Source organism: Oenanthe melanoleuca, chromosome 17 (genome assembly GCF_029582105.1).
Source record: "Oenanthe melanoleuca isolate GR-GAL-2019-014 chromosome 17, OMel1.0, whole genome shotgun sequence".
Lineage (NCBI taxonomy): Eukaryota > Metazoa > Chordata > Aves > Passeriformes > Muscicapidae > Oenanthe > Oenanthe melanoleuca.
This window is the reverse complement of record NC_079350.1, coordinates 1,684,409-1,705,812: the sequence shown is the minus strand read 5'-3', so window position 1 is coordinate 1,705,812 and position 21,404 is coordinate 1,684,409. Positions and strand designations below refer to the sequence as shown.

The 21,404-nt window shown below is 40.3% G+C and overlaps 1 protein-coding gene across 9 annotated transcripts in view; it reads right to left on the bottom strand.

The window, feature by feature from the left end:
* DENND1A (DENN domain containing 1A) overlaps positions 1–21,404 on the bottom strand; it is a 149,727-nt gene that overhangs the window by 29,781 nt on the left and 98,542 nt on the right. For 8 of the 9 annotated variants that reach the window (XM_056505450.1, XM_056505455.1, XM_056505459.1 and 5 more), the window contains 5 exons: positions 3,563–3,664; positions 2,970–3,057; positions 2,405–2,445; positions 1,414–1,485; positions 307–363 (listed from right to left, as the gene is read on the bottom strand). In XM_056505450.1, coding sequence (XP_056361425.1) covers positions 307–363; positions 1,414–1,485; positions 2,405–2,445; positions 2,970–3,057; positions 3,563–3,664 — 360 coding nt within the window. The remainder of the gene's footprint in view (positions 1–306; positions 364–1,413; positions 1,486–2,404; positions 2,446–2,969; positions 3,058–3,562; positions 3,665–21,404) is intronic. The other variant, XM_056505454.1, reaches the window with a different exon arrangement.

Genomic DNA, 21,404 nt, shown 5'->3' with positions numbered 1-21,404 from the left:
CCCAGCCCACATGCAGTCCCCTCACACAGTGCTCCAGCACGAAGGACAGGAGCAGGACCACTCCAAGCAGAACACTCAATTTTCTGGCTTTTGTGGGTTGAAGTCAGAGCTTTCATGTATTTGAAGACATTTTTTTTTTTGTCTGTGAATATTTATAAGTGTGAAAAATCCAGGACAGCTGGTAATGCATTTTGAAGTGTGCTAACAACACTGTATCAAACAGCTTCCTATTGATCACATCATGCTTTCAGTGGCTAAGGATTTCAGATGTGATGCTTATACATTTTGAATAGGAACTTCAAGTACCTTTTGCTTCAAGCGGTTTTTCACTTCTTTTATTCCCATTTTTGCATGATCTTTTGCCTGCATGAAAAATTAATTTAAGTTAAAATTCCCTTCTATTTCAAGCAGTGACTAAGTTTGTTTTCAGTTAATAAAAATGGCAATAAAAAATGTAACAGGTTACTGAAAACACATTAAAACAAACAGAAAGCTAAAAAGACCCCAAATAAACAAAAAACACCACCCCATCTTTGTTGCAAAAATTTTGTTTTCCCTCTTTTGAAGCCACAGACATCTTTCATCTTTTTGCATTGCTTCAGTGTTCCCCAGTAAGTATTTATCTTTGCTATGAACTTCTATTCTTCCACACTGGCAGTGAGCCTGCAAACTCCCCTCACAGTGCTCTGGATGCCAGTTCCATTTAGTAGAGCCAATCTCATCCTACTCCTCTCTCTCAGGCTGGAGGAAGGCAGGAAAAATCCAAAGTTTGAATGGTTATCTCAATGTGTTTTGCAGCATTATCTCCCAGAACTGAGCATATAAGAAATTCTCACTTGTTTCTGTGCTGTTTGATCTGGCAGAGTGGAGCTGGCAGCCACACACGATAGCACAGCAACACACCAGCTGTTTGTTAACAGCACTGAAAACACTTCCATTTAAAGAATAACTCAGTAAGTTGGGCTCTAAATAAGCAGGTATAAGAAATCTCTACGGAAAATTAATTGACATTTAGAGAAGATGGAAACAATTTGGAAAATGAGAGGATTCCCTTCTTTCGATGAAGCTGCAAGCAGGGTAACAATGATTTCCAACAGAGCAATGATGAGATGGTAGAGCTGCCTAGCAGAGCACACAGGCACTATTTCCCAGAAAGAGTTCTGTGTAATAAATGGAATTTATCATCTGTACTTTCAAAAGAAATCACAAGTTCCCATTGTCCTTTGCATTTCAATTGAGCTTAAATTTCAAAATTACTTTTTCATTTAAGTTTGAAATTTGGATGAATGTACATTTTGAGTAATTTTGTGAGTCCAATAAAAATGGATGTAAGTCTTGAGACTCATTTGAAAGGTTAAAACAGACTTGTAATTAGACTCTTATCTCAGTAGTAAGCCAGTACTCCATACTTACAAACTTATAGACAGTCTTCATGGCAGGGTTAGCCTTGGTCTTTACTGTGTTTAAAATGGCTCCACTTCCTTTCTGTAATTATAGTAACAAGGGAAGTAATGTTATCAAAGCTCTTTAAAGCAAACAGCAATCTAATATCCACCTTTCTTAACTTAAAATAATAGAGCATGAACTATCCTTATTAGCAGGGCTGAGTATGAAAAGGTCAGATTTAAAGAAAAAGAGTCAAGGAAAACCACACTGAATGTGGCTCTGGTTTTGCCCAGTTCTGAGTTGAATACAGCACTTGTCCAAAGAACAATATGGGTGCCTCCCAAGAGCCCTTGTCTTACACATCTCACAAATTGTGTCTGTGCTTCCACTCACCTCAGGGGTGTCCTGCACCTTCTGCTGAAATCCTAACCAAGATTAAGACACAAGTATCCTGAGCAACACTGAATGTCTGAGCCAGAGACTCCGCCCCAGGACAGCCTGTGCGTTCAATCTGAAGAGGGGAGGTCTGTTTTTACTTCTCTTCTCCTTTGCCTCATCCCACAGTTCTGTTTATCACACTCATGGTGTGTCTTTAAGATACAAATAGTTGATAAAGGGATGAACTGAGGGAAAATGAAATCTAACTCCAGTCACAAACATTAATTCTAGAACAGCTGAATTTCATGTGATTAACATAATCAAAGTGATGAGCCAGTGATACATCCACTGCAATGACCTGTTCATCGGGTTGGTGTTTTACACACCTGCCACACCCCACTAACTATTGCTGTACAGCATCTTAGTGAGAAACACAGGAGAAGGGCAAAATCCAAGGAATTAAACCCTGCCTAATGCTGAATTTCCTACTTTCAATGCAAAATTACATTTCCAGAGATCAAATTTGATTACACACAATCAGATGTAAACAGCTTTAAGATTTACTGTCTCTGTCACTATATGAAAATCTCCAATGGGCCAACCCCAGCTCAGGGTGTCTGGCAGGATCTCGTGTGCTTACCCTCACTGTGGACAGCCACTGGTGGTACAGTTTGTCGCTACCTACAGAGAACCAAACACACAAACAAACAGATTGTAACCCTCTGCTGAATAGAACACAAGCTCAAAATGTGAAGTGTTGGCATTTAGGTTTTGGAGCATTGACAGAACAGGACAGACATCCTTTTCTTTCAAGAGAAAATAAAACACTGAGGAGAGATTTACACTTTCATGTTTTCTCTGTGTTGTCTCAGACATTTGAGAACACAGATGATTTTAAGTTCAACAAAAGAAATCTGAGGTGGTCCTGGGTAAAGCTAAGATTTTTCCCCAACGCAAGAACTCTTTTAGTTGTACTTTATTAGTGGTAATGCTGAGGTATTTTAAGACTGAACAGGCATAGCTTCACTACAATATATTACTCAAAGTTCCTGACAGAGGAACGAACAAAAATTTAAGACATCTCAGGCTGCTAGGATCACTAAGCCTCAGTTATTAGCTGGCAGCAATGACCAATTACATCATGATAACCAATGTTAACCATAAACCAACAAAAGTGTCTGAAATTCCCTTAAAATACTTCTTACCTGCATATTCTCCCATATTTATCTCCTCTTCAAACACGTCACTGAAGCCCTCTCCAGAGTTCAGCAGATCCAGACGTCCATCAATGAACTGCATCAGCATTAAAAGACAGAAACACATCAACCATCCCATTTGTCATCTTTTCAGAAAGACTTTATCCTTCATCAGCTGGAATGACCTCTATGTTTGCATTGGGCCGGAACTCAATGAAAATACCACCCAGACCAGCACAATGTTGACCACTGCCCAAAGGTGTGTGGCTCTGCTAAAAACCAGCATTCATGTTTGGCTACACATCCATGCTTTCAGCTGCCCTAAAGCAGTAGCTGTATGTTCAACAGTAATATGCTTCCTGGACAAAGTTTACAGGAGATATCTTGGGTCTTGGTATGCTCAGACCTTAAGCTCAGAGGCCATTACTGGAAAAACCCATTCACCTCTCAATACACAGAAAGCCTCAGCACCTGAGTGTGTGAGAAGCCAGCAAGCAGGAGCTGAGGTGCTGTACTAGAGGATCAAGGGATACAGAAACAGCCCCCCAGACCCCAGGTGGATGGTTCCAGAATTGCTTGCCAATGGATCATGGAGGCAGTACCTGCTTGAAGAGCTGAAGCTGGATGGCGTTCTGCAGGAACTGCCTCATCACAGACGAGCGGTGTGACACGAACGCCTCCTCACAGAAAGTGATGGGCTCACCCTGGAGAATCAGAGTATTCAACACACAAACAGCCTGGACTGAGCCCCTCTGAATCCACTGCCTGCACCTGACCTCCTTCCCCTCCAAAGTAAAGAGGTAAGGAACACAGGCCTTACCTAGCACTGAGCACACTGTACTTTATTTGCAGGTGCCAACCACAGGAAGGAAAAACAGGCTGGAAAACTGCAGATCATCAAAAAAACCCAGAGTGGCTTTACACACATTTTGCTAAAGCTGAAGAACTCTTGATCATTCAAACATTCAAAAAGCTTATATTACTTACTGTTCCCAAAACATGACACACAGTCATGTGAATTCTGTATATTCTGCTTATCTGCCTCATCAGAGCCAGCCCAAGCAGGCCAGGAATGTCCACTCTGTTCTCTCCACAGTTCTGAAAAACTCATATTGGAGGAGTGGAATTTCCCTTTTTCACAATTTTGTTGGCAAAAGACAGAAATTTTTTTGCAACTCCACTTTAATCTGATTTTAATGAGTTATGGTAATGCTGAAGTCTGCTGTCTATCTGCCATAAGGGCACCAATTTCTTCCACACTTCTACAAATACACTACATAGCAAGCAAATACATTTACTGAATTAAAAACAAGTAACAAAGAAGGACTAAATTGTACTGATGTGTAATTATTACGGATGCTCATACTAAAATTTTTTTGACTCTTCATCTGTTGAATATTCAAAATTAACATTAGATAGCGGTAAGTCTTAAAGCACCCCCTTTAAAAGCATGGTATCATTCTATTTCTGAAAGCTTTAAATTAGTAATCTCATTTACCACTGGCTGTGTAAAATCAAGACAACAGGCTGCTAAAAAGACTGAGGACAAGGATCAATTGCAAGTGTAGGATGGGTCTTCTTGACAGAGGGAAGAAGTCACTTTCTTAGGGGAGTTTCTGTCATCCCTTCCTTGAGCCAGTGAATTTCCATGGATTTGGAAAAAAAAAAAAAAAGCAGGTTTCTTAAGTGATAGTTACAGTTTCAGGGTAATTTATATTTAAAATAATAACCTGGTTTTGATTTACTCTTTTTACAGGGAAAGCCAAAATCACTACACACTTTCCAGGCAAGAAGTGTGAGTGTGAAAAAACCACTTTTTTCTTCTTCACTGTGGCTTTGCTGTCATCAGAATAAAGAACTATACGACACTTCATCAAAAAATAAAATGTTTGCAGAAACAGTTCTGGCTGGTATGTGTGTGTATGACACTTGTGACAGTCTCCAGGACACACATGACAAAGATTCTGGCTCCAAAGCCAAGGTGTCCACTGTCTGAAAGGTTTTACTGCATTTAAATGACTAACAGCTGTCACCTACTTGACCAGCATGAAATAGGTTTTCCCATTAACTTCAGATACTAGAACATAACAAAGGATCCCTGAAAAATATTTTAAACTTGTACAAGAAATCTGAGTGAAAAGAGTTGGGAGGAATGGGTAAAGAGAAATGCAGATTTAGTAACATGGACATTCACCCAAGGAAGGTTTAGCTTCTGTTTAATCCTCACTTAAAAACCCTTCAAAGGAAACAAGCAGCCCTTCCTATCACCTAGAAGAATGTGAAATTCCCCCCCTGGCCAGAGCAGAGTGTGGACACCCTGGGATGAGCTGTGCCCTCCTGCTCCTCCAGCAGCTCCTCCTGCGCCCCAGTCACACACACCCTGCAGCTGGGGCATCAGCAGTGGCAGCACACTTCCTTCCCAAAGTACTAATGATTGAGTTTGTTCATTAGCTTGATTAGACCTTTTGACTTCTTAAGAGACAATTCAGGCTCAACGGCTGCTGATGACAGAAAAAACTTTAATCACCGAGGTCAAGCGTGAGCTTTGCAGCTCAGAATGCATTAGTGCCTTCCACCCTCGCTGACCTCCCCGAGCTGCACACACCGTTCCTCCCCCAGCCATGCTTCAGGACAAAAAAGACAAGCTGGACAATAAGACTGTTTTCCTGACAGGTCTGGTTAACTGTAAATTATAAAGCTAATCAGCTCTGCTTTTACTGACAAATGACATTATACATGAGGGGACACCCACAGAACTGCAGATATGGTGTGAAATGAATGGCCTTGTTTGCATATGAAACAATTAAAATAATTTGGCCTGAAAAACTCATAAACTCCTAAACTTGGTTCCAACAATTAAAATTTAGGCCTTGATTCATCAACACCTTAAATATCCATTAATCCCCTTTCTAACAGTCAATGTTAGAAAGCCATTGTTAGCCTCTAACAGAGGCTAAAACATTGCACTGCAAAGGCTCTAAATGTGTGCACAAAATGACTTGATCTGTAATGTTACAGATAATTCACATCTATTTCAAGATTGGATCGCAGAATTATTTTCATTACAAAAAACATACGCATTTAATCTATAATCTTAACACAAAAGGCAAAACTTTAAAATACAGGCTTAAGATTTAAGATTTCAGATGCACTGAAAAAATAGGTGCCTTTCTTTATGTCTTTGCAAATCTCCCTTTACATGACTATTTTATATTCATCCGGCATAATGAAGTTCATCAGGGCAGTGCTGCATCTCATGACCCCTGAGAAAGCTGAAAAGTTTCAAGCACACATCTGATCTGTTGCCAGACCTATTTTTAAATTGGAATTCTGTTACATTCTAAAACAATGCTTAAAACTACTAAAGGCAGCAACTGGAAAGCAAAAGGACTATAGGGCTCATTTCAGACTGTTCTAGAGTTTCAGGAAACCAGCTGTTTTGTTTCAAGAAGCCATAATACAAACTAAAAGATAAATCCCAATTTTGTCTAGTTACACTGTAAAAAATTTCACCACGATCCCTCATATTTTAAGGAAATCACTTTTCCTCAGCTCACTGCTAATGACAGGAACTTTCAGAGTGAGTATAAAGGACTAAAATATATGGGACAGAAGACAGCTCAGGGACGGATAGAGGCAAACACAAAAGATGCTTCTGGAAAGACATGGGAGCTCAGAGAATCAATGGAAATCCAACTACTCCCACTCCTGCAGGATAACAGTGCTCTGAAGGCAGCAGACAAGCTCCAAGTCCAGTGGCACTGCAGCACCCCCAGAACACAGCAAACCAAGGGCTGCAAGCCAGACATGTATCACTAGGCCATCATCAGCTGATGTTGCAAATAACCACACCCTGCACTGACAATGGTTATGCTGCCAATGGCAAAGCAGGGATATTCCAGGACTCATCAGCCTTAATTCCATCCAGAATGATAAAGCAAAATGGGAGAATAATCTGGATATATACGTGTCTATGGGATGTACAGCAGCTACCAAAGGCACAGCACTGCTCTGCAGACCTTTCCAGAACTGGGACTGCAGTGTCAGGGAAAGATTAGCTTATCAAAGCTGAAGAAGGATCATCAGCAAGCCAGCGGGATTCCATAAAGAAAACCTGAAATTGGTGACAGACACCTGATAGGACATTGGCTCATTCAGCTTGCAATTGCACTGACAAATAACCTCCCATAACCAATCCATACATTCAGTCAAGAGAGCTCCTTGCATCCACCTCAGCCATAATGGGATCCAGAAAGCAGAGATCAAACTCTGCATATTAAGCAAACGATACCAGAGCTTTATTAGCATCTCAAGATGCAGCTCAGGAACAAAGAAATCATGTGTTCAGAGATTTGACCACATGCTTTCTAAAGAAAACTACATTCAGGTTCTGTTCAAAAAGAGACTATCAGTTCTGAGAAATTAATATTGCCTAGTGCAATCTTGAGAAGCATTTTAAAGCCATGTATTATGAATGCACACTGCACTGCCCAAACACGCAGTGTCTCATGTAAGAGCTCAGCTCCATCACCAGTTCGATTTCAGACATTTTTTCTGGTTCCTCACTACAGGATACAGCCTCTGGTAGAGACACAGCAAGAGGGCACAAAACCAACCTCAAATAAAAGATGAAATTGTCAAAAAAGGTGCAACCAGAGAAAAGTTCCATGACAGAGAGATGGTTTTGCTTCTTCTTTCAAACTCTGTTAGTTCATCAAGATATCTGATGTTTTCATGTTAGACCAAGTAAAATGACATACACTCGTACTCACAACTAATGAAAGTACTTCACTGTAATGGAGCCAGCCAGCTTTCCAAGTGTTTATTTGGCTAATTCCAGCCACTGCCTGCCCCTATTTCATCACCTACAGCAGCCAGACACCTCCTATCCCTAAGCAACTGCTACAGCTTCCTAGCTGGAACTCAAGCAACAAGCCCGGCACATGAAGTGCAAAGAAGCCAGCAAGAAAGCATTTAGGGCTGGGACGAAAAAGAAAGGAAAAAAAAAAAAAAATCACCATTTCACAGATCAAGAATAGAAGCATGAAAATAATAAGTAACTTGTACACGGTCACAAAAGTCTCTGGCAGAGCCAGGGAAAAGAACCGAAATTTCTTTAATCCCTGCTCAGTCCCTTAAATACAAGGCTATTCTTCCTCTTCCTACTTGATATTGTGTCAATGCGGAGTGTAGGTGTTGAAAGACTAACAAAAGGAAAGTAATAGTATGGTATTATGAGCTGAGAAACCTAATCTTTATCAGATACAGCAAATCTCTATGATGCAGCCTGCACTGGGAACTCTCTCTTTGTCCTGAATATGCTTTAAATTACTGGTATAATGTGTACTGGATATTGTTCCACTCTTATATTTATTCCACAAAAACCCCTGTGGCCCGCATGTGATTTTATCATTAGCTGGCAAGGTAATTTCAGGGCCTGGTTCTGCAATCATTCCATGAGAAATGCTCCCATTGAAGCTGGGACGTTCAGCATGCAAAGCAGCTGCCAATTCAGGGTCCCTGCAATGAAAAGGCCTTTTTCTATTTTAACTATTGTGGAATATTAGTGACAATACAGAAGAGGAGAAAAATTGCAGTGCAATTCTTTATATGAGTTATTTTATACTATGACAAAATATAAAAGTGTGCTTGGAAAAACAATCTACACGAAGTATTGCCTATCAGATAAACCACCAGCTATTTTTGCCTCATTTATTAAAACTCAATAGAATACAAAGTATTCTGTTAAAGTAGGAAAAAAAGAAAAATCTCTGCAGAAGTCACAAATCATTGGCCAAGATTTACAAATAACCAACAAGCTTCAAGATCAGAAAAGTTAATATTTTGCTTCCTTTTGATTTCTTAGGTACATGTCAAAATTCCAAACTCATCCAAATCAATGAGGTTTCCAGATAAATATGTTGAAAATATATTTTTGTGCACAATGCAAATGACTCCTTTGCCTCAAGATCCCCAAACCATATTCAATAAACAGCTATTTTGAAGAGCAAGATATTTTACTATGAGATTTAGATCCTGATATAGATGCAGAAGGAGAACAAACTGTTTTTAACTTCACTAAAGCAACACCAGAGAAGCCTTAGTCATAAAGAGAGGTCATAAAATCCCACTCTCTTAGCTAAGTAACAAACCCCCTGACTCTATAAATAAAATGGATATAATGAAATTAAATTAATTTTGCACTGAGCTAGACACAGCCAATCTCTAGCAGATCCACTCACGTACATTATGTAAGAACATGGCCTGCACTGCCCCCTTCTTCAGAGAAACTGGCAAAGGAAATGCCACAGCAGAACTCACTGAGGGTGGATTTGTCCTTGTGTTGTGCCACTCCATAACTTGAGGCAGCCTCAGCTACTGCCATGGAAAAACACAGCCAGAAAAGACTCACCTGAGGGCAGATGCTGTCCCCTGAGAGGTCACCAGGAGCCCTGGATTAGGAACACTAGGAAAAGTTTCCACTGCCTTCTGCCTGAGTCACGTACAGGTCTCTGGAGAAATTCAAATGGTCAATGATGAAGACATCCATGCACACACACACACGTGTGTGCTCATTGCCATTTATCACTGAGGTGAGACTGGAACTCAGTAACTTTGGTCACTACACTCTTAGAACTGCCACAGCATCCACTCCTGGGGACAGCTGGAGCCTGCCACTCCAAAGTCACTTGCATTTGCACTGCTTGTCCCAGAGCATCAGTCTGTTCTATGCCTGCCAAGGCACTCTAGCAAGAGAGCTGAGCCATCAGGACACAACTGCCCAAGGTGCCTTTCCTCAGGGATGGAGAAGAGCAAAGGAAAGCATTTTTCTTTTAAAATAAATGAGAACTTTTCACTCTCCTTTTACCATTTTGGCACTTACTGTCAGAAAGAGGAACAGATTTACCTCATGAGAAGACAAGACACAGAAAACACCACATCAATATAATCATCAGTGCTGCTGCTCTTCTATCACTTTCATCAGAGCTCCTCGATCACTAAAAGACCCCCTCACAATAGGCTGAGGATCCAGACATATTAGAAAATATCATTTTTATAGGTGAGATTTGATTTCATTTTCCCAGGCTCTCCTGTACAGCACCTCACAGCTTGCAGCTCTTATTTAAACTCTTTAAAAAGTAGAAACAAGGAAAAACAAAACAAAACAAAACAAAACAAAACAAAACAAAACAAAACAAACAAAAAAAAAAAAGCCTGAGTATGTTGGATCTTCCAAGCAGTTAGTGCCAGATCTGTGATCTGCTTTAGTCCCCCAGTTCCACCCATGTACGTTCATAAACAGAAGTTGCATCCAGTGTGAGGACAAAAAGGATGCAGACTTTTCCTTGCTCCGCTCTCCCCACACACTCTGCCCTGTCCATGAATTGCTGTGCATTCCTGCAAACCCACGGCTCAGGCCACGGTGTGCAGCAAGTGGAATCATGTCCAGTCCGGCCACATGGCTCCTCCCAACTCCCATCCTATTGCAAGACATATCTGACATGGAAACCATGCAAAATTCCCAACTCCTTTGTGAGGGGGAAAACGCCACCTAATTAGAGCCCATGTGCAGGGGAGCATCTGGCTGGGAGCAGCGGCTGGGCGGCTCCCGGAGCTGCCGCGGAGCGCGGGCGGCAGTGCCCGGGGCCGCGGGCCGGGGCGCGGGGCCAGCTGCTCGGCTGCGGGCTCTGACAGCCAGCAGATGGGCAGGGACTGCGGCTCCGCTCCCCCCCACACCCGCACGCCCTCACGGATCCGCTGCAGCTTGGACACGTGCTTCTCATCTCCCCTGGAACCTCCGGCTTCCACCGAGGAAACGGAACTGAACCTGCCATGTTCCACTACAAGAGTCCACATGCAGTGCATCCATCCCATTTGTGCCATGAGATGCAAAGCAGCAACAACTGATAAAACATGATGCAAATATTAAAAAAACCACTCATTTTGATGCTTTTTTTGGCATTCAGTTCAAACTGCATTCTTGGAAAAATGCACAGGAATTTCTGTGATTCACATAGTGCATGATTCCATCTTGGCTGGGGGAGCTTGATGCTGTTTTAATTATTAATAAAGTAAAACTAATGTTCCTCTCCACACGCAAAAAAAAAAAAAAAAAAACAAAAACAAAAACAAAAACAAAAACAAAAAAAAAAAAAAAAAAAAAAAAAACAAAACAAAAAAAAAAAACTAATTGTTAATAATTATGTATCTTATTGCGGTGACCTCATAGCTTGGAGACCCTATTTTCAGTTGATAGTTTTCAGTTACATGAATACATGTTTTTTGTTCCAAATTCCTTTTTTAATTCAAAGGCTTCTGTTCACATTAGCTCAGCAGCCTGCTAAGAGCACCTTCAAGGGAAACTTGTTGACTAAAATGCACCAAATCCCATCACTTTGGCTGGAAAGCCCATTCATTCACACTGGCACTGCCCATGCCTTGTGGGATGCACATCATCTTCTACTCATTTTAGAAGATGGATTTTCCAGGAAAACATTTTTTCTTGCCTGAAACTCCCTCAGAAGGATGCCCAGCTTGTGAGTGCAGCTGCCTGCAGTCTCGGACAACCCCGCAGCCCAATATTCACCTTCCACAAGGCAGAGTGCTGCACGGAACCGACCGATGGCAATTCTTGCCAGTGCACCCTGGCTGCTGGGAATGCTCACAGCAGGCACTGCCTGCAGGAACTTCAGGAATGCTGGCTACTGAGGAAACAGTTCCTAACAACCAACCAACTCTGACTGTGGACATGGGTACAACACTGGGACACAAACACACACACAAAATGTTACAGAGCTGCCTCAGCAGCAAAGCTAATAACCAGTAACGTTCTGAATTTCCCAAAGTCCACACTACATATTGACCAGGAATTGCTACGGTTCAGAATCACCCTGAACACTTCATTAGCACAGCTACTGCCTGCTCCATTGATCAGGACAAGTGTATTTTCCCATGTTTCCATTTTAGCAGCACTAAATTACATTGCTTCAAACACAGAAGTTGTTCATTTAGAGAATGGAACTTGCCTAATGGTGCTCTGAGTCCTACTATTGCTTTATTTGACATGCAACAGGAATTTCAGCTCATTTTTCAGGATTAAATAAAATACTCAGAAAGTTTTAAAAACATTTTAATCACATACAAACTGCCTCCCCCCCAGATCAGATCCAACTTAATGAAGCATTAAATTTGCAACTGACTGTCTTTCCACCCTCTGTAAATAGCCACAAAGGTTCAAGGCAGCTCTGCTGCTGCTAAAGGGTTAATGCTTGGTGCTGTGGTCACTGTAAATAAGCAGTTTCGGAAGCAATATTGCTGTCAGACACACAACACTTTGCAGGTGTGGGCAATAATTAAAGGTTTCAGCACATCTACCTGGGTGAAGTATTTTTACCTCCTATTCTGAGGAGGAAGCCCTCTCTGTGGAGAGCAGAAGAGCTCATTAATGAGGCTAATTAGGTGTAAAGGGGGTAGAGTCTGGCATCAGCTGCAGCTTATAGAAGCTAATCATTAAGCTCTGTAATCTCTACCCTAGAAGAGCAGATGATCATCCTCCTAGGTGACTGATGTTGCTAAGAAAATTTCCAGCACCTGCCTACCTGACCAAATACTTTTTGGGGAGACTGAAAATCCCCTTAACCCTCTATGTGCCAGACAGCACGACTGATATAATTTATTCACTCATCAATTTTCTAACAGTGAATATCCAACGAGATTCAAACTTGGCATGAGGCCTTTAATGTGATTTATTTCAGAATTAAAAAACCAAAAAAATCAATGCTACCAATAGCTTCTGGAAAGGAAGAGCACAAAGTAAGGGCTGATAGAGCAACACATAAGAATAGCACAGACAGGAGCAGTAATGCTTGAAAAAACTGACCACATATATCTCCTGAAGGTTTGTGAGTTCTTTATGTAATTTCTTTGCATAGAGTACTGAGGGTAGTTACAATACCATGGGGATGAAAGCCTTGTTAATAAATATGTAAAATAAGGATTTCATTGTACTCACCTAATTTAAAATGAGAAAAAGGACATAATTTCCATGGAGAGAGAATACATGGAAGCAGAGCTCAATCTGGAACTTGTTTCATAAAATGAATTGCAAAAATAGCAAACTACTGCAGCACCTCAACATGAATTCTTGAGTTCATCAGGCAGAACAGACCCTTTTCTGTCAACCTGCTACTCTACCTTTTTTTCTCCAACTAAGCAGCAGATTTGAATCAAAAATTTTTAAGATTCAATTTCATTTCAACAAGAAATAGAATATTTGCTATCTCCATGTTACCTGTGGACTTGGAGATGCACAGATTAAATAACATAAGTTGCTCAGAAGCGCCACTGGCTCTTGCTACTATCAGGATACAGATAAGACACACTGGTAATCTATGAGTTCTCTGAGCATCAACAGAAAAAACATCTCCAACGGTAACTAGCACCTTGTCTTACAATACAGATGTCAGATGAATGAACTGGGTGATAAAATTGCTTTGTAGCCAGCATCCCATTATATTTAATAATTCTGAACATACTGTAAAGAGCAAACCCAATTTGGCAATAGAGGTTTTACAAATGCCCGGAGCTAAGCCCCTTGCCCAGCAGTGAAACCCTGTGCTTCAGCTTCCCCTGCTCTAGAAGAACACACAAGGCGTTTTTGGACAGGTCCAGAAGTGCTCGTTAAGGGGGTGTTTGCATATCAAACAAATCTGGACCAAGGCTTCACCCGAGTATCTCTCCAAATTCCCCCAAACCAATACAAGCTGCCTCAGTATCACTTGATCGAGTGCTTGGCAGGGTTATTGCCTATCCTACACAGAAAACTCCTTGTTTCTTTTGAATCTTTGCTGCTACAAACCCCACTTGACTGCCTGTGGTTTCTTATACTGGAAGAAACAATGAGGAGTCACTCCTGATCTTCCTCCAAACTGTCAGCAAGAGCTCTCCCTACAAATATTGCTACAAAATTGACTGACATTCACAGTATCCTGCTATTCAAATAAGCATGCTGGACATCCTGTGGGGAACATGTGCAGTGGTGTCTGTAAGTAAGAGGTAAGGGTGGCCAGCAGACGGGTAAGTACGTACAAGTGTCTGAATTAACCAGAGGGAAGGGCAAACCAGAACTACATTGCATTTTCAGCAACAGTAACAACCTTTGTTTCCCTGAAGTCTAACTCCCCACCATGATCAGATATGTGACAAAAGCTGGTCTGCAGAGACAGCAAACTGTCCAGAGGAGTGATTCCAAGATGTGGCACTATTTCTGTGCTGCTTTCCTGTTCCTGAGACATGCTCCATTGTTCCTTAGCCATGCAGACCCTTCATTTCAGTAATTAGCTGTCAGCATGGCCCGACAGCAACTTGGTATTGTCTGCTCAAATTGTATTAATGAAATGCAATCCACTAAATGTCCTGAATGCACATCTGTAATTGTATTACATGGAGAGGCTGGGGACAGGGGCAAACTGCAGCTTCTAAGCAGGGCACTGTGATCAAGCACATTAATCTGTTATTTCTTAGGGATTTGACAACCAATTAATACTACAGGGATGCCTATACAGCAGTAAGAACCAGTGATCCAACATCCAACAGTATAAGCTGTGCCTACCATTTGTGACACAACATCCTTAAAGGCAAAGACACAAGAACTACAGGTTGCAGCATTGCACAAGCCCTTTCTGTATTTAAAGATTCGGCATGTGCATGTTGAAATCTAAATGTAGAACACTCACACCACACTAAGGAAAATCAAATAAACCCCAAGATCCTTATCAAACATGTAAGTAAATTTTTGATGTTCTTGAAGAATACAAAATTCAATTGATGAGCCCTTGTAAACTGATCCTTGTCAGTCAAGACACTGCAGCATTTTCTGTTTCATGTTTTCCATCACCAAAGACTTTTCCAAAGAAAGGGCTTGGACAAGATAAAAAAAGAGAAACAAGAAAAACACATAATAAAGATATCCTGTGGGTATAATAATCTTTGGAAAACTTTCATGTCAGTTCTGACTGCAAAATTGCTATTAACATTTAATTAAAATTGAGCACAATAAGCTATGACAAGATAATGGCTGGGAAACATGGCTTTAGGGCAGAGTGAGGATATCTGGAACTCCGGTTGGATGTGATGCTTTATTTTTGGTTACATTTGGCAACTATTGAGATTTCTGAAACACAACATAATTATAATGATCTACAGAAATTCACAGAAGAGAAAAGAACAGCACTGTATTTCAGTTACCTCAGGATCTGTAACATATGTCAATAAATCAGAGATTTTTAGGACCCCAGTACCACCTAACCCTTAATTTCATTTATGTTCACACCCACACCAAAAAACACTCTTTTTCAACTAAAAAGCCCCTGCAAGCCCCTCCTAAACAATTTAATATTTTGTTATTTATCCATAAATAAAACTATTAATTTCCTCTCAGAGGCAGGAATTCTTCTCCATAGTTGAAGGCAAGAATCACACAGACCTAAAGCAGAAATAGTTAAGATTTGGGAATGACCTTGACTCAGGGAAATCAATTGTTCTTTACTGGAGACAGCTTCACAGCTCACCTGAAAACTCACTGTAAGAGAGCTGGACTGCAATCCATTGAACATGTAAAGGAGAGCACATGATCGAGAGGCATTTGGAAGAGAACACACATTCCAATGTGTTAATCCCCAGATGAGGGGGCACATATGGACATTCCTAAATCAAGCAGTCCTCCCCATGCAGTGAGGGCACTGCTCCAGACCAAAACACATTCAGAGTTTGATAATTCATTTGGGGAAAATACTGACATACTCGTTACAACTAAAAATGCTCCTTTAAGCATGAAGTCCCTTGGTTAGCCTCAGTTTCAGTAACAAAAAATTTCCACGCCCCCTCCCTTTGTGAAAATGCTGGTTAGGTGATGTTAATTTCAGGTATCCTGTGACCAAGTTAAACAGCAGAGCCAAACAGCACCATCCCTGTCCAAACCTCCTCTGGCTGCACTGCCAGACACACAGCGACCATTCAACACTCCTCCAGTTTTAGGCAAGAAATCCAGGTAAGCAGCAGCATTCCCATTCATCACTGCTTTCAAGTAAAATATTCTCATGTTTAATAAGAAGGCATCTTTAGATAGAAGTGTTCTTTATTTTTCATATATTCTTGAGAATATGTAATAAATTATTGGTTGCCAAATGGGGGATGAGCTTTATCCATACAAGTACAGACAGATCCTAAGGAAAGACAAACTAATCACACATATAATCCTCACAAATTGCTTTCATTTCACCATTAATCCTCTCTAAGAAAAAAGTTCTGGACATACAGACTTTAACTACTGCTTGGAGAGCTTCACCTAAATAATTCTTTGATACATTTTTCTTCTCCTTGAGCACCAAGAGTAAGTGAAGTACATATATAATCTACAGCTTTTAAAGGGCACTCAAAGCAAACTCTTGGCACCTTCATTTCCACAGTACTTCTAAGAATCCTGTATTAGTTACTAGCTCTGAGTAACAACTGATGCCAAATTAATGTAATACATCAAAATAATGTAATGTCGATAACAACTTTAACACTTTAGGAGTCAACAGCATATATTTATGATCTATATTTAACAGGCAAACAGTTACATAAGCTCTACTATAAAATTCCTTATTATATAAATCACTAACCTAAATACTGAATCAGGAATTATTCAAAAGACAACTACACTTGGACACAAGAGTAACCTTCAAGGAGTTAAAATGTCCTCAACTACAAGTCAAGTTGAAACTTATTTAATTAGGTTCTGTATTTAAAAAAACTAAATAAATTCTTTCATTAACTAAACCAAATTCCCTTAAAGGCAACAATATGTTCCCTCTCTGTCAGGACAGAGCGCAATGAAATCTTTATTTTAATTGGGGTTAGCTAAGGGGCCATTTGGCTTCAGATGCTTTGTTTATCAGCCCTAAGCTTTACAGCTTAGCCAGGACTTGAAATATTTTACTACAGAATGATTTCATTAAAAAAAAAAAGTATATATACGTATATACACTCTTCCAAAGAGTACTTTATAGAGATAATTCTAAATGTGCATTTTGAAAACTGGAAGTCCAAGTGCAAGGTACCTTGAAAGAGCCCCCTGGTTTCCTTTAGCCCCCTGCACCTGGGTCTCCTATGCAAAGGCCTGTCCCGATGGTTCTGCAGGCAGCCCTCAGCACAGGCACTGCACAGGCAGGGCTCCAGCCACGGCCCTGACTGGCCGACCAAGCCAAAAATTCCCTTTGGGGAGGATCTTCTCAACTTCCAGTCAGAAGCCTTGGACCTGAAAAGCTTACAGTTGATCACTTCCATTTTAAGATAAAGCAAATGAATTCTTAGTTGGTACATGATACCTCTTTCCTGTAATGAACTGATTTACAAATCTCAGACATCTCCAGTAACACAGTTACTGAAAATCCTACGGAAGCAGCTATCAAAGGTTCACTCCAAAGTGCAGCTAAAATTTTTTGAAACAATCTAGAAAAATTTCCTGTGTTATTATGAGGATCAAGCTTAGGCTGTATTTTTAACTTTTTCCTTATTAAAGCACCAAGCATTAGAAGTGTTCCTAAAACCAAAATGAAATAAAAAAAAGAGAAGAAATAAAGAAAACTCCAAGCCTAATATCCACAAATGAAATACATCTAATGATATTTTCATATTCTTTTCTCCTGGATCACTGAAATGTGATGAGTCAGATTTTTTTTCACTTCAAAACTCTAAATCTGATATAATTTGTAATTGTCTTCCGGAGGCCACTGGTATTATCTTGCTGACAGTTCTATACATATCACATAATACAGCACTTTATATACATTATTTTAGTTTAAAACTATGCCAACTATGTATATATAACTATGTGTGCTATTAATTCCAGTTTAATATTTGGATTATATTTTAAAACCAAAACTTAGTCTTTCTTTTGTCATCAGAAATGAAACCATTGCTACTGACTCTGGAAGAATAAAGCTTATTTCACACTAACACTGAGATCTGTGCTTCACCTTTATGCTACCTGAAAGAAAATACAGCAATTCTAAATTAAATGTATTATTCATATATATTTTTAATTTCTTCTCTAGACAGCTCTCTGCATAACTGCTCTGTACTGTTTTCTCATGAGAACTGTAATAAATGAGCTGCTTCTGCAACTTCACAGCAGGTATTTTGATTTGAGAGTAATCACAGTTTTCTCTACAATCTTTATACAATTTATGTCCTGATCATCTAACAAATAAGTAAAAGATTTAAATTGACATCAATATGTATACCTTTTTCTAACAGTGCAAACTAATTGTATATCTCTAAATGAGAAAAATGTTTACTAAAAAAAATCTAGTGAATATACCAACTATTGAGTTCAAAGCAAAGACACCACATGTGTCTAAATAAATATCAAGGAAGTGTCAGAGGTAAATGAGGAGAGACCAGGTGAAATGTGTGTGATGTGTTAATTGTATTCAAAAAAAATAATAGAGCAAGATAGAGAAGCTGAACTTCCAATTATCATAATGGTATCTACTTCACAACACATTTTCAAACTTGAAAGAGACATTTTAAACCACAGGAATTCTGAGCAGAATACCTCCAGCTGTGCTCTGAATAAATCTTGCACGCTGTACATACACAGTTTATTTAAATACCAAGTAAAGTTATGACTTACAAAATGCATATTTCAGTCACAATAGAATATCTGTCATTGCCAGAGCTGCTACTAACTGAATGAAAGGCTCAGAAAACAATGAATTAAATTAGAAAAAGATAAGAAAGGACAGAATGTTTCCATTCGACGTTTTACCAGACTGAAGAAGCGTGTGTTTTAAAGAACAATGTGCTTATCAGCCCTCTGCAGAGTTTACATTTTGTGTTCCCCAAAACAGAATAAACAGGTCCTCAGTGTGAGACTGAGTTTTGCCTATGCAGCACTCTGGCCGTGAGCCAGAATTTATGTTTCACTAATGCCTTCCCATAGCAAACCCAACGCTCCATGTGAAGAGCAGCTGCCCAGCTCTCTGATGCCATGCAAGAGCCAAAGCTGAAAGGGGCCTTGGTCCCCTCTGTGTTTCCCAGTGCACACATGGGGTTCCCTGAGCCCCAGGGCAGTGTCAGAATGTCCCACTCTGCACTGTCAGTCCTGGCTCACAAGCAAAGGGCTCCCTTCTGCCTTTAGCCCCACTACATTCCAGGTGACACTGCAGGAGCTTTATCACTCAGATATGCAAATCCTTACAACTAATTGGGATTTACTGCCTTTCACTTGCCTCCTTGGTATCACTCTCATCCATACACAATATACACTGTGAAAGCCCAGAGTGGAATGACTTCTCTATTAATGTTTCTAACCCGATTAAATATTTTAATTTTTAACACGATTTCATCTACTTTATCTGATACTGAAGGCTACTTTACAAATCCAAATCCCAAAATTTCTTCCACCATTTTCACTGAGAATGTTCACTTCACTTCTTGCCTGTCTGCCTGAAAGGTCCTTGGGGTGGGGTTTTTCATGGGTTTGTGTGTGTTGGTACTAGATTTTTTTTCCTAATACCAGATACAACAGCTCATTTGATAAAACACACAGTTGCTGAGTGCCTCACACAGAAGCTGAATTCAAGGGTGATGTTATTTTCTGTTTGGTGTTTGTTTATGTGCCTTGTTGTTACCCTCGAAGTCCCCTGCGCTTTATTAGTTCAGGAAATATCTCCAAGTTCTGCTGCATGGAGGCATTTGCACGAGGCTGTGCACTCACAATTAGAACTGAAGTATCAGGAGACAATGCAATGAAAACACAGGCAAGAGGCAGCCTAAAACAAACAACCAAAGTCTTGAAACAAACTGAGAAGAAGCAAAAGCAAGTGCATCAAATAGGACAAACCCCAGAATCAGGTGTGAAAGGCACAGCCGAGTAAGTGAATATCCAAATCCTTGCACAGCAAAGCTGACTGAACACAGACTGCTGCTCCCTGCACAGCCTGCCCTGAACAGGGAGATTGAGAGGCTTTGCAACAAAGCTCCTTTTATTTCTGCAGCACCACCACAGAAGATGCAGAGTGACCTGATCCAGGCTGACGGCTGACCACAACTTCTGTGGGGGCTGCAAAGTTACTCAGACAACACAGCCACAGATAGCCACAGACTGCTCACAGGTTCCAGAAACTAAGAGACCACAAAACCCTAACCATCAGCATGAAACAGGTAACCATTAGTAATCTCAAAGCAGACCTGTGCACATCAGCATTCTGACAGCATACTCAAAGAAAATTCCCGTTCCTCCTATTACTGCTAAGCAAGGGGCATAGCACCCCATCCTTTAGTTTGGGCAAAGTTCCTACACACAAAACCATGCCCCTGATGGACTTTAGGGGGGCTGTGCTTTTTTTGCTTTGATTTGGGTTCTGCTGGACTTTAAAATATATGATGGACAGGGAAGTTTGCCTGCACCTTTCTAGGCAGAAACACCATAATCAGCAGAAGGTTGTATTAACTTCCTCAAATTTTACTTTTTATTGCCTTCTCCTCAGAATCCTGGGTTCCCCCTCCCCTTGGCCTGGCATACAGAATTAGATAACATAGGATCTTACAACAGTTTGGAAATTACAAAACAATTCTATTTACTACATACCAGACTGCTAGAAGAGATTAAAGAAAATGTCTTTTCAGGTTCATTAACATATGTATATCTCAACAGACTTAGATGTAGAATAATAAATGCTATTTTGAAGAACAGTAGCTGCTTGTTAGAGCCATTTTTAAGGTTTAAAACAGCAAAAGCAGAAATTTGTCTATAGCAACAGTAAGGCTCAGAGAGGAAACAGTAACAGAATTGAAATGAAAACAAACATCACACAGAAAACAAACAAAACTGTGTTTCCCCACTAAATCTTTTCCAGTCAGTGACTGTGAATTCAGCACTTCCCAGAGATGGTAAAACACAGCTTCTAAGGGAGGTCTTTAAAATGTCCCAAAACACAGAATCTTCAGAGTAGGAAGAAAAAAGCCTTAAATTTCAGTTCCAGGCCATACAGAAACTCAATTTATGTCTGTTTTTATCACACTGTAAGTGCCATTCTCATTGTCTACTCCTACCTGCCAGTAAAGTCACCAGGATGGTATTTAGAAACTACTGTCATTTAGGCACCCCTAGATTGTCTCTACAGGCAGGGATTTGAGAGCTCAACCACTTGAACAGGAAAAGAGTAAAGATGGGTGGGAGAAAATTCCTGATGCTATACATCAGTACTGACTTTAAACAGAACACAACAAAACTGCAAGTAAAACAAAAAGTTCTAACAAGCTTCTGCTCACTGTTTCCCCTAGAGCTTGGGGTTCATTTAACAGGTCTGTGCATGAGTTATATAAGCATTAGGGATCATCCTTCTTCATATTTTTTACAGATGGACAAACACTCCTAAAGCTCTGAACCGTCCT